At 44.9% G+C, this 27,994-nt stretch overlaps 1 protein-coding gene and 1 pseudogene across 3 annotated transcripts; one reads left to right on the top strand and one right to left on the bottom strand.

Moving 5' to 3' along the window:
• Positions 1-76: 76 nt before the first annotated feature.
• LOC111098617 lies at positions 77-22,048 on the top strand. 3 transcript variants are annotated; one of them, XM_038556125.1, is made up of 4 exons: positions 77-369; positions 19,658-19,850; positions 20,083-20,238; positions 20,514-22,048. In XM_038556125.1, the coding sequence occupies exons 2-4, from the start codon at positions 19,719-19,721 to the stop codon at positions 21,084-21,086; spliced, it is 861 nt and encodes a 286-aa protein (XP_038412053.1). In that variant the 5' UTR covers positions 77-369; positions 19,658-19,718; the 3' UTR covers positions 21,087-22,048. The 3 variants fall into 3 exon arrangements, with proteins under 3 accessions (XP_038412053.1, XP_038412054.1, XP_038412052.1); XM_038556126.1 differs by having other exon boundaries at positions 19,658-19,824; XM_038556124.1 differs by having other exon boundaries at positions 19,658-20,238.
• A 234-nt stretch (positions 22,049-22,282) lies between these two features.
• LOC111098427 lies at positions 22,283-27,753 on the bottom strand (annotated as a pseudogene).
• Between the last annotated feature and the right edge of the window lie 241 nt (positions 27,754-27,994).

Genomic DNA, 27,994 nt, shown 5'->3' on the forward strand with positions numbered 1-27,994 from the left:
CATCAGTCTGTTGGGGCCGCTGTAACAAAAGCACCACAGACCTGACGCCTTACATCACAACGAGGTGTCGTCTCAGCTCTGGACGCTGGAAGCCTGAGATCAAGGCCCTGGCAGGGCTGGCTCCCTCCGAGGGCTGTGTTCCATGCCTCTCTCAGAGTTTCTGGTGGTGTTCCTGGCGATCTTTTGGTTCATTACCCTGACCTCTGCCTTGATCCTCACGTGACATGCTCCCTGCAGGTGTGTCGGTCTCCAACTTTCCCCTTTCTAGAAGGACACCAGATGTATTGGATGAAGGGCTGCGCTGGTGGCTGCACGTTAACTTGATCGCCTCTGTAAAGACCGTATCTCCAACCAAGGTCACATTCTGAGGTATTTTAAGAAGTGAGTTGGGGGGAGGGGACAAAATGACCTGTAACATGGACTGAACCCTCTCAGACCTGCTGCTTAGGCCCCTTCTCTCTGTCCCTTTGTAGCTACACAGGTGTAGCTCCTTTGCAGAGCCCTGCTCCCTCAAACTTGGGATCCAAGCATCCCCAGTAACACTCCAGGAAGTAGAAACGCTGTCTAGGACGTGCATTTGGACCTAGAGCCCTCTGTAGTAGCTTCCCTAAAAGAACATGAGAAAGAACCTGAATCCCATTTGTTCCAGAAAGTGAATGGGTTTGCCTGGAGTCTCCATCCCTTTTCTAAGACAGAAGACAGAAGCATGTGGCTGGACTGCGCTATTGCCTCAAGGCCCTAAGCTAGTATCTTTTTTTTTTTTTTTTTTTGCATTAAGTAAAATATACTTTGAGTGTAATTCTCTCTCCTTTTTTTTTTTTTTTTTTTTTTTTTTTTTTTAGAGAAGGAGCGGGAAGGGACAGAGAGAAGGGAGTGGGAGAGAGAGAATCTTAAGCAGGCTTTACACCCAGCATGGAGCCTGACATGAGGCTCGATCTCATGACCCTGAGATCCTGACCTGAGCTAAAACCAAGAATCAGTCGCTTAACTGACTGGGCCACCCAGGCACCCCTCTCTTTCTCTTTAATCAACCAATCATTACAACTTGGTCTGGGGGAGCAAGGGTGAATTTAACAATATTGTATAGCAATATGTTACCTAATGGAAAGAAACCCATTCTCAAATATTATTTTCAGATTTCCTCAGCCAGTGTTGAACATGTGTATTATACTCATAGAATCAGGGAATTTTAGAGCTAAACACACCTGAGAAACCCATTTAACTAAGGAACCTTTAGCAAGAAGAGACGGTTATTTGCAGTAACGGTTAAGCTGATACTCACCGCGTGCCGGGCATGTGCCAAGCACTCTCCATGGAGTATTTTCTGGCTTTTCCGCATGGCTGGGGAGTCCTGGGGCTGAGGTGGGGATGCAGAGGCTGGAGCTCCAGGGCCAAACTCCTCACCGTCTGCAGTTGCTGCTTAGTGGCAGGGCTGGGGTTTGCAGCCAGGCCTCCTGACTCCCCATCCAGTGGTTGTCCGTTACCCCCCCTCCCCATTGCCTACCCTGCCTTACTCTGTTCACAGTATGCACACAACTGCTAGAACAATTGCTGCTAAGAACAACCGTGACCTTCCGTACACACGCTTGTAATCCCTTGCCTACTGGGAGGCGGCACAAATTCTTCTTGGTAGATACATGGACAGCCTGGGATGAATATTTTTCATCTTGTTTTTTAGACTCCCTTTGTGTGTGCTCCTAGACTCTTCAGCCAAACTTGGCTACAAGCTCTTCTTCTTCTTCTTCATCTTCTTCTTCTTCTTCTTCTTCTTCTTCTTCTTCTTCTTCTTCTTCTTCTTCTTCTTCTTCTTTTTAAAGATTTTATTTATTCATGAGAGACACAGAAAGAGGCAGAGACACAGGCAGAGGGAGAAGCAGGCTCCTTGCAGGAAACCCGATATGGGACTCGATCCCGGGTCTCCAGGATCACGCCCTGAGCCAAAGACAGACATTCAACCACTGAGCCACCCAGGTGTCCCTCAAGCTCTTCTTTAAAAGAGGCCTGCCTGTTATGCCCTTGCCCATACTGCCCGCCAGGCCTTGACCGCCCTCCCCAACATTGCTTGAGTGTAGTCTAAACCTTCCCTCTCTGTGCATTTTTTTTCTTGTTCTAACACTTGTGATTTTCTGTGCCAGAGGCTGCTGGCTGCCTCTCCGCATCCATTCTCCCTTTTCTTCTTTTCAAAAGAGACTCTCTGAGTTTTAGTGAGGCACGTGTCTCCCTGGGAGGAAGGCATTCCCCAGCTCCCCTCATGACTCCGTGTGGCCCTGTGACTAGTTCTGGACAAGGGTCTGAGCAGAAGCAAGGTGTGCGGTGACGGGTCACACCTAGAGGACCCGGGGTCCCTTCTCTCTCTCTCTTCCTCCTGCAGGAAATGCAGACCCAGTGGATGTGTGGGTAGCGATGCCATCTCCCCCCCGGGAGATAAAGGCAACACCAAAAGTGACGGCAGTGCCAAGAGTCGGAAAGATTCTGATCCCCAACACAGGGGAGCTGTTACTTCAGTGGCCTGTGCTCAGACCATCGTGTGTGTGAGAGAAATGGTTCCACCTTGTTTAAGCCACTGTCTGGTAATTCTTGGTTCTCTTCATTACAGCAGCTCACCTGCAACCTTGGGAACGCATTCTTGCTTCTTTGACCACCTTGGGGGTCCTTTGTGCTTTTCCCAAGACATTTCTTCAACTTACCACATAACAGAGAAAACTTTGGATTTTTTATTAAGTTTTCATTTTAATCCCAGTGAATTAACATCCAGTGTTACGTAAGTGTTGGGTGTACAATCTAGTGATCCAGCACCTCCCTTTATCACCTGGTGCTCATCACAGGTGCCCTCCTCGAGCCCCATCACCCATCTAACCCATCCCCCGACCCGCCTCCCATCGGTTTGTTCTCTAGAGCTAAGAGTCTGTTTCTTGGCTTATCTTTCTCTCTTTTGGTTCCCTTTGCTCATTGGTCTTGGTTCTTAAATTCCACATATGAGTGAAATCATATAGAAAACATGACATTCTAAGTTAGGTGACACTGTCTTTGAGTTACAGCTCCACCACGTATCAGCTGGTGACTCTGAGCTGCTTACTTAGCCTCTCTCTGAGCTTCGAGGTCCTAACCTGTAAACACTGGTGCTAATGATACCCGGAGTAACTTTCCACTACTCCGGGCTGCCTCTCCAGCGTGATTTCCATCAGCCTGGGGGGACCCTGTGAGTCACTCTTCTCCACTATAGGAAAATACCAACCGCAGAAACCAAAATGTTCACATCTGCTCCTCAGGCACCCTCTCCCACGATGTGAGCTGGAAATGCTGACACATTCTCCAGCTCTCCTTGTGCTACAACTCTGGGCGGGCCGTCACCCCTCTGTTTGTAGATGCAAGGCTATGATTCACCCTTCCTCTAGCCAACTCCTTGCATAAAGAGATTATTATAATTCCAGCTTCACAGCTCATTCTTCAGACACCCATTGATGCTTGCAGTTCCAAGTCACTAGAGGGTCCCACGGTGCGATCCTCTCTGTCAAATCAGTGGGGTCCTGCAAGGACCACACTCCTCCACAGCCTGCCTCACCAACCTAACCTTGCCTCTGCCAAATGGCAGATTGTCCTGTTTTTCAACATTACAATCATGTTAAAGCTCTCCTTGACATTCTTATCGTGTCCCATTTATAGAAGGCTCATCGCTTAGGAATTTTAATTCTCAACACAGGGTGGGATAATTCAGGGGCTGTGCCCTGCAGAAAACTCATCTAACTCCTTATATACATCTTCGACAGTGTCAGTTTTAGGGGTGCTTAACTACAATCTCTCTTTCTCTGCTATCTCACACATGGCTAGTGGTTTCCAAACGTTTTCCATCAAGCACCTCCATCAGTAAATAACGCTGAGCATGCACCTTCCGACATATACATATTTGTTATGTGATGATATATGTACTGCGGTAGTAACATATTATAAACCTAATAAGACACCTATAAAGGCAGATATTAAGGATTATAAGAAATATGTAAGTGGAAGTTCAAATATTTCCCACCCACATACCCAAAGATCGTCTTACACATCTCTGGGTTGCGTATCCCCCGTCTGTGGATACCTCTGAGCTACACATGATAAATTTCCTCACTGACGTGAGGCTAGAGATTCTGTTGTGTCTTCACTACCACATCTCAGGATTTGCAACCGTGTCTGTCACACAGGACACACTGTGTGCAAATGTTGATCAATGAGTGATTCCCAAACCTTTATTTACAGTGTGACTCCTCCTCTCCAACTGTCTACCAGTCTTACCTGTACTTCCTTAGATATCTGAAACAGAACACAGGCCAGGTTGAGCTCTCTGTCTTCCCACCTACAACGTGATTCCCCCCTCCAAAGCAACATCCTTTGCTCTTCTCTGCCTACTTCCTACCTGCCCTCCTGTGGCTAAACTGGCTGAAGCTGAACACGCAACCAGACTGCCTGATTACACTTTAAATTAGGCTCCATGTTATTCAGTCATGAGAAAGAAGGAAATCCTGCCATTTGCAACAACCTGGTGGATCTTGAGGGCATATACTAAAGTGAGATAAGTCAGATGCAGAAAGACAAATGTGGTACAGTCTCACTTATATGTGGAATCTAAAAGAGCCCAACTCATAGAAACAGAGCATGGAGGGTGGTGAGAATATGAAAACTTCTCAATATCTGCTGGCTCTTCCTTTTGCACACTGTGCAATTGGCAGAGGATGATCAGATATGGTTAAAGAAAAGGAAGGTATACAGGGCTATGTGAATATGGAATAACAATCTCTCCCCCCCATTTTATTAGGAAACCGAATGTATCTAGTTTAAGCTACCCTTCCCCATAGTTGTCTTGTTGCCTTATCCACTTAATTTATTGTTGATGCTGACAATAAATGTTTTTGGAGGTAATTTGGAACTACCAATTTGCAAGTAATATAATAAAACATTTCATTTAAAAAAGGAAAAAAAGAAATAGAGTAGGATGGAGGTTGCTAGTGCTGGGTATGGGGAACAGGAGATATCAGTCAGAGGATACAAACTTCCAGTTACAAGATGAGTAAGCTCTGGCGATCTACTCTATAGCTTGGTGACTAGAGTTACCAATTGTTAAAAGTCCCTAAGAGAGATGCTCTCAGATGCTCTCACCACAAAAAAGAAATGGTAATTCTATGACACGATGTCAGTGTTAACTAACACTAGTGTGGTAATCACTTCACAATAGATAAGTGTATCAATGACCATCATACACCTTGAACTTATATATAATAGTACGTGTCAGTTACATCTCAGAAAAACTGGATAAAGTTTAAGGATAAAGTAAAAAATATCTTAGCTGAGCATTCACCATGGTCTGGCAATCCTAAGACATCTGCTATCCAACTTACTCTCCTGACCTTGTGGCTTCTCAAAATTCCTACATCCTTTTCACTTCCTCACTCTCAGCTGAATATTTTCCCGAGGATATAAAAACAACTAGAGAGGACTCCTGGTAGGATCAAGCACCCGTGCCCCTTGTTTTGCCATTTCTCCTCTACCAGCAGGTGGGATGGCACCCATCCCTAAGACAACCCCCTCCACTGTGCTCTGTATTTCATCCCTCCTGCATAGGCAAGGGTTTGAGTCCTACAATTCACCCCCTCTGTCCCCTGTGTTGTTATATTTCCTTTCTCTATTGAATAATTTCCATCTGTACATAAATATGTTGCAGGAACAAAACAAAGTAAAATCCCCTTGGCCTCTCATCCCCATCCAGCTCTCATTCCATCTTTCTGTACCCTTTAAAGTAAAGATGTTTGTGAGAATCATCTATAGTCCTGATGTTACACCTTGCTGTGTCCAGTGATCAATTCTCAGGTCTCCTCTCAGGAGAATTCTCAGCAGCAATGGGCATGGAGGATCACTCCTTGAAACAATTTCTTCAATTGGCATTTGGAACACCAACCTCTCAAATATATCTTCCCAACCCTTCTTTTTCTTTCATTGGCTTCTCCTCCTTCTCCACTCAACCACTATTATCTTGAGTGAATAAGCATCAACTCTAGACCACCTTCTCTTTCCCACTAGATTCGGCTCCCTGGGGTGGCGATCTCTTTCAAAATCATAATGTCAAACACCTTGAAAATTTTATCTCAACCCAAACCTTCCCTATGAGCTCTGGATCTGTGCAGCTAGCTGTCTTACCATATTTCCTCTTGAATGCTAAATACGCCTGAAACAAAACCTTTGATTCCCTCCTCAGTTGCCTTAGAACCTAATCTTGTCCAAAGCTTCTTAACCTCAGTAAAGAGTGCTAACATTCACATATTTCCTCAGGTGAAGAACCTAGGAGTGATTCTTGATTTCTTTTTTTCCCCACATTCAATCCATCGCAAATCCTGATTTTTCTACCTTCGTATGGAACAAAAAGTGATCTACTTCTCAACATTTTTGCTGCTGTAACCTGACTTTCCACCATCATTGTCTTTTGCTCAGACTACTGCTTTCATTCTTGCACCTCTGAAATTCATTCTGTGCTCTACATCCAGCATTTCAACAGGAACAACAAAAGTCAAATTGCTCAAAGCCACCTCCTGGCTTCCCATCATACTTTGAATGTCACCGTCATGGTGGAATTTGTAAGAATCTAGCTCCTGCCTACGCCCTGATATCCTATGACTTAACTTAGTGACCTTCTCCTTGTTTGTCAAACAAGCATCTCTTCTTTCAGTCTCAGCTTCTTTATGCCCCTCTCCCTGGGTATCTTTCCTTCTGGGTCTTTACAGAGCTTTCCTGAGTTCTAACATCACCTCTTCAGAGAACTGCCACCTGACTCCTGCATAAAATTAACATTCTTCTCCATCTTTTTACCATGCTTTATGTTTTATCATAAGGCGTATTACAATCCAAAATTATATACTATCTCTTTGTTTACTTACTGACAATCTCTTTCACTTGGGCTTTCTCTATTTTGTTCAAAGCCATATTTCCAGTGCCTAGAGTCATGCCTAGTATGTAGTAGGTTCTTAATAAGTATTTGTTGAATGAAATTATATATTTACCTCAATTACCCAAAAGACACTTGGGGGAATCATTCAAGTCTTTTTCTGCTCAAGCTAGACAACCCCCTCGTTAAATCTTCGAGAATCTGCTACTTGATATCTCTCTTTTTAAAAATTCTTTACTTAAACTCAATGTAGTTAATGTATTATATATTATTAGCTTCAGGGGTAGAATTTAGTGATTGATCCGTTGCATATAACACCCAGTGCTCATTACATCAAGTGCCCTCCTTATTGTCCATCACCCAATTACCCCATTCCCTAACCTCTCTCCCCTCCAGCAACCCTCAGTTTGTTTCCTAGAGTTCAGTGTCTCTCATGGTTTGCCTCCCTCTCAATTTTCATCTTACTTTATTTTTCCTTCCCTTCCCCTATGTTCATCTGTTTTGTTTTTTAAATTCCACATATGAGGGAAATCATATGGTATTTGTCTTTTTCTGATTGACTAATTTTGCTTAGCATAATACCCTCTAGTTCCATCCATATCATTGAAAATGACAAGATTTCATTCTTTCTGATGGCTGAGAAATATTCCATTTATATATATATAATATGTATATTTATATATATAAATAATCTTTCCATTCATCCATTGATGGACATCTGGGTTCTCCCCATATTTTGGCTATTATGGACATTGCTTCTATAAACACTGTGGTGCATGTCCTCCCTCCTTTTTTTAAGATTTTATTTACTTATTCATGTATTCATGAGAGACACAGAGAGAGAGAGAGAGACAGGCAGAGGGAGAAGCAGGCTCCATGGAGGGAGCTTGACTTGGGACTCAATCCTGGGTTTCCAGGATCACACCCTGGGCTGAAGGGGGCGCTAAACCACTGAGCCACCCGGGCTGCCTGCATGTCCCCTTTGAATCACTATATGTTTATCCTTTGAATAGTACCTAGTTGTGCAATTGATGAGTCATAGGGTAGTTCTATTTTTAACTTTTTTGAGGAACCTCCATATGGCTTTCCAGAGTGGCTGCACCAGTTTGCATTCTCACCAACAGTGTAAGAGGGTTCCCCTTTCTCCACATCCTCGCAGATATCTGTTGTTTCCTGAGTTGTTTAATTTTAGCTATTCTGACTGGTGTGAGGTGGTATCTTATTGTGGTTTTGATTTGTATTTCCCTGATGCAGAGTGATGTGGAGCAATTTTTTATGTGTCTGCTGGCCATTTATATGCCTTCTTTGGAGTAATGTCTGTTTATGTCTTCTGTCCATTTCTCAACTGGATTATTTGTTTTTTGAGTTTGATAAGTTCTTTATAGATTTTGGATACTAGCCCTTAAAATCGCTAAAACTTATATAGGAGTTCAGCAAAGTTGTAGGCTATAAAATCAATGCACAGAAGTCAGTTGCATTTCTATACACTAACAATGAGGCAGAAGAATGAGAAATCAAGGAATCGATCCCATTTACAATTGCACCCAAACACATAAGATGCCTAAGAATAAACTTAACCAAAGAGGTGAAGGAACTGTATACTGAAAACTATAGAACACTCATGAGAGAAATTGAAGATGACACAAAGAAATAGAAAAAACATTCCATGCTCATGCATTGAAAAAACAATTATTGTTAAAATGTCTATGCTATCCAAAGCAATCTACACATTCAATGCAATCCCTAGCAAAATGCCATTAGTGTCTTTCACAGAGTTGGAATAAAAAAAATCCTAAAATTTGTATGGAACTGAGAAAGACCCCAAATAGCCAAAGCTATATTAAAAAAGAAAACTGAAGCTAGAAGCATCACAATGCTTGGCTTCAAGTAGTATTACAAAGCTGTAGTCATTGAGACAGTATTGTACTGGCACAAAAACAGGCACACAGATCAATGGAACAGAATAAAGAACCCAGAAATAGGCCCTCAACTCTATTGTCAACTCATCTCTTCAACAAGTGGTGTCGGGAACATTAAAAAGCCACATGCAGAAGAATGAAACTGGACCACTTTCTTACATCATAAGAATAGAAACTCAAAACAGAAGAGAGACCTAAATGTGAGACAGGAATCCATCAAAATCCTAGAGGGGAAGGCAGGCAGCAACCTCTATGACCTCGGCTGCAGCCACTTCTTGCTAGGCACGCCTCCAAAGGCAAGGGAAACAAAAACAAAGATGAACTATTAGGATTTATGAAGATAAAAAGTTTTTACACAGCAAAGTAAACAGTCAACAAAAACTAAAAGACAACCAGTGGAATGGGAGAAGATATTTGCAAATGTCCAGTTAATGTATCCCTTAAATCCCTCCCCTTGCCACACTCAGTCACTGCCGCTTGGCTCAGCCATCTTCAGCAGTTTTACTGAAGCAATCTCTGAAGCCCTTCTTCCCAGCTTCCCCCAGTTCTTTCCCCAGAGGTCTTTTTATTTTATTTTATTTTTTTAAAAGATTTTATTTATTTATTCATGATAGTCACACAGAGAGAGACAGAGAGGCAGAGACACAGGCAGAGGGAGAAGCAGGCTCCATGCAGGGAGCCCGACGTGGGATTCGATCCCGGGTCTCCAGGATCGCGCCCTGGGCCAAAGGCAGGCGCCAAACAGCTGCGCCACCCAGGGATCCCTCCAGAGGTCTTTTTAAAACGTAACTCCAGGGGTGTCTAAGTGACTCAGGCAGTTAAGCGTCTGCCTTCAGCTCAGGTCATGATCCCAGAGTCCTGGGATGGAGCCCTGTGTTGGGGTCCCTGCTGCATCCCTCCCTCTGCATCTCCCTAGACTCATGGTTTTGCTCTGTCTGTCTCTCTCTCCTTTTCAAACAATCATAAATCCAATCATATCTCTCTTCTGCTTAATAGCTTTTAATAGCTCCCATCATCTGAAGGAGGAAGTCAACATTCCTTAGCTGGACATGAGCTGGAGTTGGTTTACATTTCCATCTTTGTTTCTTGCCACCACCCTCTCCATATGCATCCTTTCCTCCTGTTGTACCAAATCGACTTGCAGTTCCCAAATAGGCACACTCTTTTCCTTAACACTGTTTCTTCTACTCGAGTACCATCCCTTTTTCTTCACCTAGCTACGTGCTACTTATCCTCTGAGATTAAGCAATGAGCTTTTGAATGTCTATAAGGATTTTCCTCTGTGTTCTCAAAACACCACTATACCTGTGTAGCATTTGTTTCTTTGCTTGCCATGAATGTCTCCTTTTGTCAAAAAATAAATTAATTCATATTGAGCAACTATACATGCTAGGCACTATTCCAAGGACTAGGGATACAATTGGATATAAGACGGTCAAAATATTTGTTCTTAAGTAGAAAAGGGGAGACAGACAATGAAAGTAAGTAAAACACACAGTGTTGTTAGATTATGGGGAATGAAATGGAATAAAATAATTCTGGGAAGAGGTGAATGGAGGCTTGGAGTGGGAGCTACAGTATCAAATAGGGCAATCGGGGAAATGATGTCTGTATAAACTCTTGACGGAAGAGCGAACCATGTGGACCCCTACTGGATGAGCATTCCCGCTTACAAAATAGCAAGTGAAGAGCCACGAACGTGGGAGTGGGCCTGGCCTGCTTTGGAAAAAGCAAGAAGGCCAATATGTTCACCGCACCATCCCCAAGGGGAAAAGAAAGAGGAGAAGGTCAAAGAGTAGCAACAGAGTGCTCCCCAGAGAAAGAGCACGCTCTGACATGTGTCTGAAGGGATTTCTCTGTCTGGTGCAGAATGGAGGACTAGGCTGGATGTATGGAGATCAGTTAAGAAGCCTCTGGAACCGTCCAAACGAAAGGCTGTGGTGCCTCGGCCCAGGATGGTTGTCTCCACTAGACTGGGAATGACTTGAGATGTGGGACAACTTCCATTTATGCTTTAATCCCCAGCTGCTAGCACAGTGCCCAGCACATAACACAGCAGGCACTCAAAGGCACTGAATCAACGAATGAACCAAGTTGTCCAATCAAGAAACCAGAGCTCCTGAAGCCGGTATTGTTTGTTTTCCTAGGGCCAGATTTTGCAGGATTCTGTTTCCAGTGGGCAAACTTTGTTTTCTGTTTTTCCTAATTAAATGGCCCGTAGGCCACATTTTGAAGACAGCGTGGGTGTTTGCATGGAGGCCAACATAACCAAAATCTGATTGTGAAATTGTTTTTTAAATTATGTTTGGGCATTTGAAACATGTTTTCTCAAAAAAAAAAAATTAAATAAAAACTATACATTTTCAAGGCAGGCTGCCTCAGGTAATCAAGTACCCCCAGAACCTAGGTGTATCTTTAGAATACAGCCAAAACTTGTTCAGAACCTAAGTTAGGCCTCTGGTTGTCAAACCCCATCTTTCTGGTTCTAATTTAAAGATCAAAAAGGAAAAGGCATTTTAAAACAGATCCCAAAACAATATTTAGATAAGCTAATTGGGAAGGATTTATGAATATGTGGATTAATTTTTCTAAGAAAGCGAAAGATACAGTGAGATGTTGGGCGGGGGCAGGTAGTGAGCAGTGTCTTAAACTTACTGTGAAAGTGGGTGATTATTTGACCTTTCAGAGTTGTAAGGCCTCAGTGAAAAAATGTACCTAAAATGTCCAGCACCAAACAGAGCAGAGTGGCCCTCGAGAAATGTTTCTCCCACCTTGCACCTTTCCTTAAAAATTCTCCTGGCTCATTTGCCACAGCGCGAACATTCCTCATCCATTAGACTTCTCACGCCATGACAAGATCACTTCTCTAACCTGGTAACAAGTAGGGTGGCAACGTGACCTTTGTAGGCCTCTTCCTCATAGAATATTCTAATAATATCCTGGTGTAACTTTAAATACTTCAACACTTTATTCATTTGTTATTTTAGGCAAAATGTGATAGATATTCCTAGACCCTAGAATTTTCTGTTTGCTTTTTTTCCCCCCTGCGGTAAGATAAAAATAAAAGCATTTTTAACCCTTAAAGCTTATTTATTTTCCTTCTGATTTTAAAAGTCATGAGACCATGGTGTGGGCCCTGAAAAGGGGCCCCAGGTGCTATGCCTAATGGATGAGTGGTCCAGAGAGAAAGAGTGAAGGGGTCTCCAGTCTATGGGAAGTTTCCTCGTTCCCCAAATGGGTCTCCTCAGCTCCCTGACCCTTCAATCCCTTCTAGAGGGCTGGCAAGAGAAGGGACAATATAAGATTTGTCCCCTGAAACTGATGGAAAACAAAGAGGCAGTCTGTGACAGGGTCGGTGGACGTTAGCTAATGTGAACCAGAGCACGGGCTCCGTCTAACGAGGAAATTAACTATTCCCAGGCACAAACGCCCAGGCCTGGTGCAAGTCTTGCCCCGAGGCCAACAGTAATGAATGCGGAGCAGCCCTTCCAGAGTGGCCAGGAAATCACCAGCCCCCCCAACCCCACCCAAGTTCAGGGGCCTCCAGGTCATGCTCACGGGAGCCAACGCAAAGATTGGCAAGCAAAACCAAAAAACCGAGCCTGCTTTTGGGGGACAGGTGATTCCTGGACCACTGGGGAGTGTTGAAAAGAGATTAATTGGCCAAGGAATGGGGGTGGCAGTGGGGGTGCTACTCTACCCACTTTTCCTACAAGTGTGGGCTACTCTCAACATCTCTAGGGAATGTCACCAATTAGTGCTTGGGTGGAGAGCCAGTTTGGGCAGCAGATTCTGGGAATGAGCTAGCCCTAGTCACCTTCTTTTCAACCTTCCCAAAAGGCCTCTGCAGGTCTCTTCTTTACCCTGGAGGATGAGCCCTGCTGACCTACTAACATTCTTCTTAATTGGGCTCTTTTCCCAGTGTCTGGTGGATGGAACAGTGAAGAAATAACTCCTCTTGTCATTTGACTTCAGCCTCTTTGTTTTATTGTCAGTTTATTTGACAAATGTTCACTGAGGTCTGACTCCATACCAGACTATTCTAGGCACTTAACGCAAGGCAGCAAACAAAATTAAGGCTCCTATCCTCCTGGAGCTGATGTTTTGGAGGGGGAAACAGACAAGAAGCAATAGCACAGGGCACCTGGGGGGCTCAGTGGTTGAGCGTCTGCCTTCAGCTCAGGTCGTGATCCCAGGGTCCTGGGATCGAGTCCCGCATTGGCCTCTCCAAGGGAGCCTGCTTCTCCATCTGCCTCTCTCTCTGTCACTCTCTCTCTCTTTCATTCCTTGTATCTCATGAATAAGATAAAGAAAGAAAGAAGGAGAAAGAAACAATAACAACACCGTAGCTTACCATCTCTAGGGTGGCTACCCTACAAGATCCATGTGCCACTAAAGACAGGTAGGAAGAATGCCACTAATCGCTATCAGTCATAAAACACTTCCTGATTGTATGTACCTTAGAGTGTGGGGGGAAAAATTCACACAATTTAGAATTGATTAGATATGGTAAATAAACTATATAGTGTATCAGAAGGTGATTAGGAGGGAAAAACCAGAACAGGCAAAGGAAGTTTGGGAAGGCAGGGGTGATACTCAACAGACTTGAAAGAGATGGGGCCCTTCAGGGTTTTTTTTTAAGACTTCATTTTTCATAGCAATTTCAGGTTTACCATAGAATTAAGAGGAAGGGGCGGGGATCTCCCATGGACCTCCTGCCCCCACACATGGAGAACTCCCCAATTACCAACATCACTCACCAGAGCGGCACGTTTGTTCCGAGGAGCTACATCGACACAACATGATTGCCCAAAGTCCATCATTTACCTTAGTGCCGTACATTCTATGGGTTTTGACAAATGTAGAATGGCAGGCATCCACCGGCATCAAACATAATTCCACTGCCCTAGACAACCCCCCACCCCGCCCCACCTATTTATCCCTACTCTCTGGCAACCACCACAGTATGGCCTTTCCCAGAATGTCGTATCGTTGAAATTATATAGGATGTAGCCTTTTAGGATCATCTTCTTTCACTTCGTAATAGGCCTTTAAGGTTCCTCCCTATGTTTCCATGGCTTGATAGCTCATTTCTTTTTAACGCTGAATAATATTCCACAGTTTTTTTGAAAACAGCTTTATTGAGGTATCCCTTACATACCATAAAATGCAATGAATTTTAATGAATTTAAATGTACAGAGTTATGCAACATTACTGTCATCCACATTTCTTTCTTTCTTTTTTTTTTTCATTTTTTATGGTAGGAGGAACCCTTAGGATGAGATTTACCCTATTAACAACTTCCAAGGACTGTGCAGCATTGTGAACTGTAGGCATCATGTTGTACAGCAAATCTCTAGAACTTATTCATCTTGTATTAAGTGAAATTTTATGTTTATTGAATAACAGCTCCCTGTTTCCACCTCTCCTCAGCCGCTGGTAATCACCATTCTATTCTCTCTACGAGTCTGACTGCTTTGATTCTTCATATGCATGACATCATGTAGCATTTGTCCTTCTGTGGCTGGATTATTTCACTTAGCATAATGTCCTCAAGGTCCATCCATGGTGTTGCATACTGTAGGATCGCCTTCTTTTTTAAGCCTGAATAATATTCCATTGTATGGATAAACCACGTTTTCTCTATCCATTCATCCAGCAGTGAATATTTAGATTGTTTCCACATTTTGGCTACTGTTAATAATGTTGCAAGGAACATGGGAGTATGAAAATCTCTTCAAGATCCTGATTTTAAGTCTTTTGAATAAATACCCAGAAGTGAGATTGCTGGATCATGTGGTAGTTCTCTTGTTAATTTTTTGGGGAACTGCCGTACTGTCTTCCATTGTGGCTGCATCAGTTTACACCAATGGTATACAGGAGTCCCAATTTCTTCATCTTCTTACCAATATGTGGTATCTATCTATCTATCTATCTATCTATCTATCTATCTATCTATCATTTTACCCTAATAGGTGTGAGTTGATATTTTATTATGGGTTTGATTTTTCATTTCCTTGATGATTAGTGACACTGAGTATCTTTCATGTACCAATTGGAATAGTGGCTATCTACTGAACAACTTTACACTCCGTGAGGGCACAGATCATTGTGGTCACCATCCTGTTCCTGCTGTTAAAGTTTCTGACACATGATCAATACATATTTCAGGCAAAAAAAAATTTTTTTTGAATGAATCAACTACTGTATGCAGGCACTCCACAGATATTATTTCTAAATTCTTATCAATGCTCAGAGGTAGGCATTACCATCCTCACTTTATGGATGATGAGACTTTGATCTGGAAAGTTTAAGTAAGCCTCCTGAGCTCACACGGCTTGAGTCCTTTGATATAGGACTCAAACCCGGGTCTCTCTGATGTTACCATGCAGGCCCTTCTTCACTTCACTAGTTTCTCTGCTTTTGTCCATTTTGATACCCTTCTAGCACACACACACACAAAAAACAGAGGCAAATTGCGACATCAGGCAAGCAAGACCTGTAGGCAAAAACCAGACTCAGAGAAATCAGAATGAAGCCTCCAGGAGCAGGGCACCTGGGTGTCGCAGATGGTTGAGCATCTGACTCTTGATTTTGGCTCAGGTCATGATCTCAAGGTCATGGGCTCAAGCCCCATGTTGGACTCTGTGCTCCAAACAGAGTCTGCTTAAGATTCTCTCCCTCTCTCTCTGCCCCTTCCCACTGCTCACTTGTTCTCTCTCTCTCTGTATCTCTCTCTCAAATAAATAAATAAACCATTTAAACAAAAAAAGGTGGGGGGGAATCTCTGGGAACAAAATACCCCACCTATGGCCTGGGAGCCACTGCATTTTGCAGAGCTAGGAGCTGTCCGGCTTATTATCTCAGACCTCACGTCTTAGCTGCCTTCACTTTGAAATCTATTATTTGAGTGAATCAAAACTCCTTGCCTAAAAAGAAATAATTTTTAATAAAAACACTTTAGCCTATTAGTTTAACCCAAACTGGCAGCAAAACTGTTAAAAATAAACTTACTGTGATATTTTATGAAGCACAAGGCCAAGTAATGATGGATGTGGAAATCTACCACAATCTTTCCAGGACTTAGCGAGACATCCTATGTATAGAAAAACATCTTGGGTAAAACCCGTTAAGCCAATATTGGCTTAATGCAAAATCACAACTAATTTGAAACAACTGGTTTTTTTCCTTAGCCAATTGGCTAACCTAGTGTTCTTCAATGAAAACAACAGAAAAATCCAAATTCAAAGTCGATTTCTCCCTCAAGAAAGCTATGTTTCATATTAACAAGGCTCTGCTGGAAACCACTCAGGCTGTGAGCTGGGGTCTCTGTCACTACCCCAAAGTGGGAGGATTGTCCGTGTGTAAGCAAAATCCTGAAAGACTTGAAATTTTGCTTTCAAACATGAGGGGATAATTAAACTTGGTCTGAATGAACCAACCTGTGGAAAAGCCCAGACAGAGATCAAAATTCACAAGTTCCTGAAGTCCTTTGTTGTTTTGTTTCGTTCATGACTCGCTCAGAGGAATGCTCAGAATGGGTCCTACGTATGAGAAGCCCGTTCTTTTTTTTTTTTTTTTAAGATTTTATTTATTTGTTCATGAGAGACAGAGAGAGAGAGAGAGGCAGGGACAAGGCAGAGGGAGAAGCAGGCTCCATGTTTCATTGCAGTACAGCATCCCATTGTATTGGCATCCCAGAGTTTGCTTATCCATTTTTGTGTTGATGGACATTTGGGTTGCTTGCAGTTTTGAGGTATTATGAGAGAAGTGGCAGTTACCAGCCAGGGTATGGTTGGCAGTGCCATGGACCAAGTGGCATTCCCCCCAAATTCTCATGGTAAACCCCTAACCTCCCAAAGTGGCTGCATTTGGAGATAGAAGCTTTATAGAAGTAATTATGGTTAAATGATTTCATAAGGGCGGGGTCCTGACCCGATAGGACCATAGGACGTAAGAGGAGTGTCTGCTCCCTCTACAGATACGCACAAGGGTCTGTGAACACACAGCAAGAGGACAGCCATCTGCAAGCCAACTCACACACGCAGATGATATATAAGTAGGCTGGAGACTAGAAAGGGACAGAGAGACTTTTCACCCCAGGGTAATGGGAATACTCTGTATCTGGATCCGAGTAACAGCTGCATGGGTGGATACCTAGGGAAACAGATTTATCAAACTGTCCTTTTAAGATTTATACATTTTTGTGCATGTAAATTTGACTTAAATGGGAAAAAATAGGCCTTCTTCCCCTTCTTAATTGTCTGAGTCCATTCAGGCTGCTACACAGAATCACAGACTGGGTGGCTTATAAACTATAAAAAGCTCATTCTCACAGTTCTGGAGGCTGGAAGTCTGAGACCAGGCGCCAGGATGGTCCCGTGAGTGCCCTGTTCTGTCCTTGCAGCGTCCTCACACAGAGGAAGAGGTCAGGATCTCTCAGGAGCTTCTCCTATAAGGGCACTAATCCCATTCATAAGGGCTCCACCCTCCCTCTGACCTAAGTACCTCGCAAAGGCCCCACCTCCCAGTACCTCCCAGTCACCTTTGGGGGTTAGGATTTCAACACATGAATTTTGGAGGGACACAAACATTTAGACCATACCTGGTCTACCAAGGGAATCTGTGGTTCAAAAAGATAACCATACAGTCTTAACACCCTTGAGCGAGCCTGGTGTGTAGTGGGGAATGAACACATATCAGTCATTGCTCACATATTTATATACATTTTTGCACGTCAGAAACAACCCCGGGAATTTGGCTGGATTCAGACCCAAGCCCGGGTGACGTCAGGCCAGGCGCCCTTCCCTAACCACCCTAGATGTGCAAGTGAACTGGCTCGGCTAAGGGGGTGTGCACAAGGACACCCTGAGGGGTGGAGGTGGGGCGGTTCTCTGGGCACAGGGCCTGAGTCACCACCTCTGGGGGAGCAATCCTGCTGTGCTGCCCTGTAGGAAGGGAGCCGAAGACACTGGAAGGAGCCAGCAGCACGGAAGCCAAGGGCTCTGAGAGAGGAGCCAAACAAACAGCCGGGCAGCCTGGCCAAGAACAACAGGAAGCTCCCAGCCGCACCCCTGCTCCCTGTAGCCCGGCCTGCAGACCCAGGGTTATTTTCTCCAAAGGGCCTTCTGCACATGTTACATAAACAAAACCTCCATTGACTCCAGTTCTAGGCCTGGCCTAAAATAGCCCACAGGCTCCACCCTCCCTCACCAACTCCCCCACCCCAACACTCCAGCTTCTGGGTCACCCCTCATGGTCCCCAGGGTGGGTGAGCTGCTTGCTCGGTGACCACACCTGCGGACCTCACTCTCCTGTGTCCCCAGGACCTTTCCCCTCAGGGTTTACTCTCCCTGACAGGCCGGACACAAGGCGTTCCTCTACGACCTTTGAGGACCCCTGGGCCAAAGGACATGTCTCCTCTCACCAGTGAGGCAGGAAGCAGGGCCTGAGGGACAGCTGGGCTGGCCAAGCAGGAGACACGAGAGGGCCCGACGGGGGGTCTCTTTCTCTCCTCTTCTTGGTAGGATGGACTTGGAGTGAGATCCCGAGAGCAAACTTTCCAGGAAAGAGCACAAGCCTCCTCTGTCAGGGTTTCTTTTCGAGCTGGATTTGGTGATGGAACCACCCTGCTCCTAGCTCTTTCTGGGAGGCCCTGCGAGTTTCTTTGACCCCCATTTATAGCTCGTCTTCCTTCTGCAGAAAACCATTCCACTTGTGAACATCTGGAGACGTGCAGATCTCTGACACAGCACGGGGTCACCCTGCCTGGGCTCTACTCCTCCCACACAGGCCCCGGAAAACCTATGATAATCTCCCCCCAACCCCCCGCCCGGCCGCCTGCGCTCCCCCAGAATCTCAGCTCATAAAAATAACAAAAACAACATCTACAATTCAGAAAAACATTTATGTTAAAAGTTTACCATGTGCCTGATAGCCCGCTAAGCATTTTATGTTTTATTTTATCTAATCCCCATTGAGCAGTCCTATGAGCTAGATGCAATTATTATCTCCAGATTACTGAATAGTAAACTCTAGTTGAGAGCAGTTAGAGGACCTGTCAAGGATGCACCGAGGTGGAACACAGACCTCAGTCTGTTGGGCTGGTTTTCATGTCTTAGCCTCTGCATCACGTATCCCAGGGAAAAAATCAGTAGGTCTCATAGAACCTCTTTTTCCACAGCCTTCCTTCTTTCAAAGTCTAAGCTACTCTGCCTGTTACCAATGTAGTTAAACATAAGATACTGACCAATTAATTATCCAACCAGTATCTTCCGGGCACGATGCAATTTAAGTCTATACCAGGCCAACAACAACAAAAAAGTATGAATACGTAATAGGTGAATATTTAGCTCTTGTTTTATTAATAGTTATACTTCGGTCTCGAGAGAATCTTCTACTCCTCCAAGTTGGAGATCCTCAAACCAGGTCTCTAGAGAGAGTCTAGAAGGCCTGCAGCCTTGAGGACTTAGGGTAGGAAGCAGGGGGAGCATACGGAGAGCTGAGAGAGACCTCACAGGAGCCAAAGGAGAGGTCTGCACTCAGGCTGATTGGCTCGAGCCAGGCTGTGGAGATACCGTGGGGGTACTGATGGATCCTCAAAACACTGGCATTCTGAGGAATTTGGTTCAGAGCCAGTCGTGTTCACTCTGGTGGCCTCTGTGAGGCTGGTTCGTTCCATGGTAGCTCTAAGATAACCCCCAGGCCTGAGGCTGTCTTGTCCACGGACCAAGTCAAAGCCTTCATTTATTTCTAGAAAAAAAAAATCCCTAACTCTCTGGGTTCCCACAATTTTATTCTCTATTCGTTTGTTTTATCCAGCCATCCTGGGAACATTTCTTGAGCATCTACTACGTACAAGGCACAAGGGGTGTGGAGATGCATGGAGAAAGAATGCAATACCGTCTTGCATTTCAGAAGTTCAAGCTCTAATGCAGGAGATGAAAAGAAAACAATTGTGGTTCAGAATGATAAGGGGAGCCATAGATGTAACCGCAAGTTTGGAAGCCCTGGGGTGGGTTGGGGGGCTCCTGACCCCCTCGTGGGAGGTCCTGGCGATGTGCATGAGTGTGCCCGAGTGTGCCCAGGCTGCACCCTCAGAGGGAAGGAGGGAGGGTAGGGATTTACAGAGGCTTCCAGAGGAGGTTGTTGGGGACACACTCTTTCTCTTGCTGCTTCTTTCCCTGTGGAGACCTTCCCTAGACTACCACTCCTGGGCTCTGGCCAGCCCATTATTCATCTCCCAGGGGAGGACGGATGACTTAGCTGATGCTGAGTTCAGGAGAGGGAACCGTGGCAGTGTGACTCAGCCATTTCCTGGTGGGGACCCTTCCGTTCTGCTCCTCCGTGCCATAAACTTCATAGAAGCAGGCCTTTGCCGGGAAGGTGCCGCTCGTGGCTGGGTAAGTTGAGCAAGAGAGGAGAAATTGGAACGTCCACTTGGCTTACAGATGTAAGGCCTCGCTCTCCGGCCTCGCCCTCATCGGCATGGTCATCTTGCTCTCCACTGATCTGATTCCTGGGACAGGGAAGGTGGACGTGAAGAGGTTTGCAACGGGGTGGACCTGCCGCCGTGGTCCACTCCACGTGCTGGACGGGGACCAGGGTGACCCCGAGCTCTGCAGAGGGAGGAGGCACTTTTTCAGGGATTTTCACAACCTCGTCCCCTGTTTCACAGCTTCCTATTGACCCACGTCGGCAGCAGGAGAAAAAGAAGAACACACAGGATGAAATCTGGATTGTCCTTCTTCTTAAACGTAGGTGGCAGGGCAGCCTCTGGTCCAAGACCGGAGTTGCCACCAAGGTCCCAGATGAGACTCTTCCGGATGCCTGCCTTCCTTTGGGTCCGTCTCTATCTTGGAAGGGCCACTTTTGTCAATGTGTTTTGGGTCCCCTTTCTGGAACACCTTTGCCCTGGTGTTCCTCATGCTTGTTGGCTTCCCGAGGAACTGAGCTCAGGATCATACTTGTCCCTGGAAGAAAAGGCTGTCACTGTATCATCCCTGGCCTCTTGGGAGGCCAGTCAGAATTACCGCCCCTTCTTTCTCAGACGACAAGTTGCTGCAGTGCAAAGAGGGATCTAAGGTGGCCGACCACTCAGAAAGGACTGGCAAAGCCCCAGAGGGTCCCACGCACGCCCCCCTCAGGGTTCTCACATCAGACAACACCCACTCCTTCTGGATTCTCTCAGCTGGGTTCCTCAGTTGGTAGCCACACGGGTTCTTTTCTCCTACAGTTTGAGGGACACTGAAAACTTCAGGGTGACGAACAGCCCAGTAGAGGGAGCTGTGTTAAACAAATTCTCCAAGCCGAACAGGAAAAAAAAAAAAAAAAGCTTGCATTTAACCAAGCAGGTGGCCCTGTGTGTACTTTGGAAACTCCATCTATCAGTGGAGTGGTTGCCTATTCGAAAGCTCTGAGCTAGAGCAAAACTTTTGCAAGGTGGTATCTTGGGTTTTATGGGCTGCCCAGGGCCAGGCGTCTTGCTTCCATCAGCAGAACTTGGTTTTGGCTCAACGTGACAGCTGCCACAATCAGACCAGCCGGAAGATTCCATAGGCAGGCCCTGACTCCAGCGTGGCAAAGGAGATGCACAATTCCGCTGAGCCCACGCTTGCACACCAGGCAGGGCTACTCATGCTCTGTCTCCAGAGGTAGATTTGTCAGAGAAACCTATAATATAACAGTTTTATTAGTGACAGGCTTTGAGGGCAGAGGTTGAGAAGTGATGCAAAAATATTTGGAGCTTGTGTTCACTCGATCCACCTAACCCCCCCTGGGGCCTAGGAATAGGCTAAATTCAAATCCAGGGCAGCCCCCGGTGAAGAGTTTCAAATAAAACTCTGTGACCAAGACAATTGCGGAGTGTGGAAAATATCATGCAAAAGCAATACGGGTGTATTTGGAGTCACACGAGAACTACCAACGTTGATCGCAGGTGATGAAAGATACCTCTGGCAGAGACAAAGCCAGGGACACTGGCATCTTTGAGGACCCACAGTTGCTCACAGGTTAAAAGTACAAGCAAATCTTTGGGGAAATAAGAAGGAAACAGGATAATACATGAGGGCTATACATGAGAAGACCTGACCATATGTGTTGGTTTGGTAGGGCTGCCATAACAAAATCCTACAAAGAGGTGGTTAAAGAAATGGAAACTTATTAAAAAGTAAAAATAATTTTAAAAAAGTAAAAATACAATTAAAAAATTTATGGGCTCCTGGGTGGCTCAGTCGGTTAAGCATCTGCCTTCTGCTCAGGTCATGATCTCAAGGTCCTGGGATCGAGCCCAGCATCAGGCTCTCTGCTCAGCAGAGGGTCTGCTTCTCCCTCTCCCTCAGCGCCTCCTCCCGCTCATGCTTTCTCTCTTTCAATATCTCTTTCTCAAATAAACAAATAAAATCTTGAAAAAATTGTTTCATAATTCTGGAAGCTGCAAGTCCAAGATCAAGGTGTTGGTAGAGATGGTTTCCTCAGAGACCTCTTGCCGTGGCTGGTAGAGGACTGCCCTGTGGCCATCTCTACATGATCGTCCCCTTGTACACTAAACCCTTCTTGTATTTCCCCTAAGAACATGAGTCATGTTAGATTAGGGCCCACCCTACAGCCTCGTTTTAATGAGTCACCTTAAGGACCTTAGCTCCAAATATGGCTATAGTCTCAGGTACTGGTGTTTGCGGCTTTGACACATAAATTTGAGAGGCTGGGGACATAATTCAGCTCATAACACCATGAATGTCTATGACAAAGAAATTGTACTGATTACCATAAACAATGCCAGTTGTTAAAATAGATAAATCTGAAGTATTAAGGTTTAACACAAAACATTTATTTTGCATCCACATCAGAGTTCATTTCAGAGGTTGTGGGATGACCAGACAAAATGTGGTCATCTAGGAACCTAGCCACCATCCCCAGCACATGCTGTGCCCAAGGACACTCCTGGGAGAGAAGGTAGGAGCAAAGTGCGAAGAAGACACATGGCTCTTAGCGGCCTTGACCCAGAAGTGACACGCCACTTCCACTGACATTCCATCAACAAGAGCTGGTCTTTCATGCCCACGCAGGTGAAAGGGGCCTGAGAAATGTGTTTTGTGTCTAACCCAGGAGGGGAGTGAGCTAGGTGAACATCTAGTCAGTTGCTGCCACAGGAAGAAACAAATCTAAAGTCTAGAGATGGGCCAGTTTTTTTGGGGAGCAGTCACCAGGTACTAGAGAGTCGAGCAAATGTGCCTGAGGATAGAAGTACTGAAGGACCCCTCAAGGTTTCCAAGGCCATGATGAACCTTGGTCCAGGTGGAGCTCCCCAGCCTTTTCACATCGTGGCACACAGAGAAAGGGATGAGTCTTATATTCTCTGTTAGACTATGGGTGAGGACATTCAGGCCCAGAGGTTTAGGAGGCTCCGACCACTCCAGGAGGCCGCGTGCCCATCATGAGGCCTGAGGATCATATACCAATCACCTGCCTGCAACATAGTAGCATGCTGTGCCTTACCTAGCGGGAAAGTTGTGGTTTCCAGAATGAAGCAGGCTAAATGTACATCAGAAGGTGTACTCTGTGAAGACCAAAACCTATTGTCACCATCATGGGATAAAACCAGAGACTGAAGCCAGGTGCTGTAAAGCCAAGGGAAGCAGAATCATCCTGAAAGACTCTATGGGGTGATAAAGCACCGAGACCACAGACTGTCGCTTCATCTGGAATCCACATTCAGAGTGGGAGGGTCCCTCCTGGAGAGGAGGGCTAGTGAATTGGACTATCAATTATATTTATAGCAACTTTTCTTTTCCTCTCCTGAAGTCATTAACTGGGGAAACATTACAAAAGAAGAAACCCAGACATGGACATTAATACCTGTCAGAAAACACAATGAAGGACTCTGGAACAAGCTAGAGAGCTCAGAAATAAGCCCATGCATATAGGGTCAATTAATTTATGACAAAGGAACCAATAATATACAATGAGGAAAGGACAGTCTCTTCAATTAATGGTGTTAAGAAACCCCAGATCATATTAAAAAAGTGTAAAACTGGACTGCTAGCTTACACCATACACAAAAATCAACTCAAAATTGATTAAAGAAGTGAGTGTAAAACCTGAATCCATTAAACTCCTAAAAGTAAATATGGAAAAAAAAAAAAGAAAATATGGGGGCAGGCAGGGGGTGGGGTAAGATCCTTGATATCGGTCTTAGCAATGATTTTTTTTTAATTTGACATTTAAAAAAGGCAATAAAAGCAAAAATAAACAAGTGAGACCATATCAAACTGGACCGCTTCTGCACAGCAAAGGAAACCATCCACAAAATGAAAAGGCAACCGGTCAAATGGGGAAAAAAAAATATCAGTGAATCATTTATCTGAAAATGGATTAATAGCCAAAATACACTGAACGCATACAACTCAATAGCAACAACAAATCCCATAAAACATTGGCAGAGGAACCGAACATCTTTCCAAAGAAGAGATGGCCAACAGGCACGTGAAAAAGTGCTCAACATTATGAACCATTAGGAAAATTCAAATCAAGCCCATTGTGACATGTCACTTCTCACCCCTTCTCACCAGAACCGCTATCAACACAAAGACAAAAGAGATAACAAGTGTTGGTGAGGAAGTGGGGGAAGGGCCAACCCTTGGGCATTCTTGGTGGGAACGTGAAATGGTGCAGCCACCGTGGAAAACAGCGTAGAGCTTCCTCAGAAATTTTCAGATAGAATTATCATATGATTGGGCAATTCTAGGCCTGGGTATATATATCCAAAGGAAGTGAAACGAGATGTCAGAGAGATGCCCACCCTCCCACGTCCATTGCAGCATTGTGCGCAATCGCAGAGATATGGGAACAACTGTGTCCATCGGTGGCTGAAAGAAGACGTGATGCGCGTATACGATGGAATATTATTCAGCTCTGAGAAAGAGGAAAATTCAGCCCCTTGCCACGACATGGATGGACCTTGACAGCGTTATGCTGAGTGAAATAAGCCAGACAGGGACACCTGGGTGGCTCAGCGGTTGAGTGCCTGCCTTGGGCTCAGGGCCTGATCCTGGGATCCAGGATCAAGTCCCACATCGGGCTCCCTGCATGGAGCCTGCTTCTCCCTCTGCCTGTGTCTCTGCCCCCACCCCCCGTGTGTGTCTCTCATGAATAAATAAATAAAATATTTTTTTAAAAAAAGAAAGAAAAGAAAAAAAAAAAAAAAGAAAGAAAAGAAAGAAGCCAGACAGAGAAAGACAAACATGGCATTGCCGCATGCTATCCCTTACATGTGGAATCTAAAAAGAAAAGTCAAACTCACAGAAACAGAGTAAAAAAGTGGTTGTCAGGGCCTGGGGGTCGGGAGAAATGAGGAGAGATTGGGAAAAGGGTACAAACTTTCAGCTATGCAATGAATGAAGTCTGAGGATCTAGTGTAAAACACGGTGACCCTGTATTGCACAGCTGAAATCTGCTAGGAGAGTAGAACGGCAGTGTTCTCACGCACACACAAAGAGAAATCGTGAGGTGATGGATGTGCTGGTTAGCGAGACTGGGGAACGCTTTCATTATCTTTAAATATACTTTAAATATTATGCTTTAAAAATTAAGCTTTAAATATCTCAGAACTTTATTTGTCAATGACACCTCGATAAAGCTGAAGTTTTTTTAAAAAAAGGCGTGTGGTGGCGGGGGACACACACCAAAGAAGAAACCAGTTTCTGAGCATCGAACACAGTTTCAATGCTAATAAAATTTATGCATGTGGTCTTTGGGTTTGGCTTAAATCGTCTCCACCTCTCAACTAACAAATATCTAGCCTTATCTATTAAAAAATTCATCTGATGTCCACAAATTGTGGGAAAATGTAGTCCGATCCATCACGGCAGAGAGGCCAGTTTAAAAGCTCATATGCTATTGAGGGGCATCGCACTGAAGGAAATCAATTTACATCCTTGTGATTATTGTATCATCAAAGAATCTTTGCAACGTTATCAACTCTGCACATCTTAAAATACAAATGCCAGGTGGCACTTAAAACTGATTTACAGTGTACTCGACGATTTAAATGATGTTTTTGCCTCCAAACCAGCTCTTTCACAGAAATCATTCTTGCTTTCCACAAAGTTATGAAAAATATATTGGAGAAAACTCGTATTAAGATTTTTAAAGCACGCAAATAGCTTTCAGGGTAATATCCAAATCGTTTGTCATTTCCTGTCTCCGTGTTCATCAAATATGGGAACATTTAACCACACAGGAAGAAGTTGGTGGATTTGGAAAGTTGCTGAACTCTCTTATTTGAATCAATCCACATTGAACACGAGCAGTTTCTTTATTAGCAAGGGAAGGATAAACTCAGCTTCTGCTGAGTGGACTATGGAAGAGAAGTCCCTCTGAGCCCAGTAATCCTGGAACAAATGAATGACTCCAACAGAAGCCCCAGGAGAGAAGGGGTTCCTGGGATCTGGAAGGCCAGCCCACCCGCAGAGCAAACCCCTGATGTCCACAAAACCCGGCCTCCAAGGATTGCTGACTCCTGAGCTCTGTGCACCCATGGGGGTGCAGGAGATGATTTGGGGGAGGTACAGAGACCAACAATTTAATTTTAACAGCAATGTATTTAAATCAATATCTGCTAGAAAAAAAATACATCCTGCACTATTAAACCCTGATTTCATCAATACCACTACCTAGAATGAAAGTATTTAAATTATAAGAAAGAATATTTAAGTTAAAAAGATATTAAGTACCATTGATCGTCATTATTCATGGATTCTGAATTTGTGAACTTGCCTCCCTGCTAAAATGTACCTGTAACCCCAAAGTCGATACTCACAGCGCCTTTGGGGTCATTTGCAGACATGCGGAGGGATGAGAAATGGGAGTGCCCAGCACCCCTTCCCAGCTGAGGCTGGACAAGGTGACAGCTCTGTGGTCTTTCTTCAGCTTCCATACTTAAGACAAGTGTCCTTTCTGTGATCTATTTAGGGCCACATTTTTGGCATTTTTGTGCTTTTCATTTATTTGCTACTTTAAACGGTGTGCAGGCATGGTCCTGACGGGCCGGCTAATGGTCCTTCGTGCAAGAAGGTCGCAAGGAGCCTTACAGAGAAAATACCTGCACTAGAGAAGCTTTGTCCAGGTCTGAACGCAGTGTGGTTGGCCAGGAGTTCAATGCTAATGAATCAACAGCATATATTTTTAAAGGTGTCTTTTTTCTTTTTTTACTGTCCTAAATTATTAGGTAAGAATTTTACAAACATGGGGCACCTGGGTGGCTTAGCAGTTGAGCATCTATCTTTGGCTCAGGGTCTGATCCCAGCGTCCTGGGATCAAGTCCCGCATCGGGCTCCCCACAGGGAGCCTGCTTCTCCCTCTGCCTGCGTCTCTGCCTCTTTCTTTCTCTATGTCTCTTATGAATAAATAAATAAAAATCTTAAAAAAAAAAAAGAACTTCGCAAATATTACATATATCAGCAGGTGGAGCTAGAGGGTGTTGCACCTTCTCCATGCCAGAGTGGCGAGAGCCTCCAACAGTGTTGTAAAACTTGTGACCCCTTCTAAGGCCACGGCTGTGGCCGCCTGCAGCTGTCAGCCCTTGCATCTCCCTGTGCTGGTGGATGGGTCTGGTGATCCACTGGGTATCAGGATTTCTTCTGATGGCTTTATGGAATGGATCACTGAGGGTAGCCTCAAAGAATCTGTACGGGGCTGGGCGTTGGTGGCCACCATGACCTACGCAAGTCTGATATGTGACATACCCTTGCTTGGCTTTGTACCTCAGTCCACATGCCTTACTCCGCCTAGTGGGGTGGGGGGCCCTGTGGAGCAGAGAGCTGGTGGTACTGGCAGCCCCGCATCCTAAGAAGAAAGTGCATTATTGCACTGGACCCCTTCTTCCTCCATAGCTCCTCAACGCACTTGTAAGTGCCCATCGTGGCCGACCTCTGAGCTGCTGGCCGCTGCTGGCCAGAAAGGGTTAGAGGCACACGTAAAATGACGCCAGCTATTGATGGGTGGATGAGAACGTTGTGGAGGCTCACCCTGGATTTCCCCAGGGAGCGCTGTCTCAGTATTTGCTAATTCAGTGCCCCGGACTGTGAGTAGCAGAAGAGGTGGTCGTGGTAGACTCAGGTGCAGCACCCAGGTCTCCCTAGAAGGACTGCTCGCCGCCCA

Source organism: Canis lupus, chromosome 13, assembly GCF_011100685.1.
Source record: "Canis lupus familiaris isolate Mischka breed German Shepherd chromosome 13, alternate assembly UU_Cfam_GSD_1.0, whole genome shotgun sequence".
Lineage (NCBI taxonomy): Eukaryota > Metazoa > Chordata > Mammalia > Carnivora > Canidae > Canis > Canis lupus.

Coding starts and splice junctions, on each gene's coding strand:
- LOC111098617 (XM_038556124.1), top strand. CDS start 19,768: ATGCAGGAGATGAAAAGAAAACAATTGTGGTTCAGAATGATAAGGGGA. Junction 20,239..20,513: donor AAGGTGCCGCTCGTGGCTGG/GTAAGTTGAGCA, acceptor CCTGTTTCACAG/CTTCCTATTGACCCACGTCG.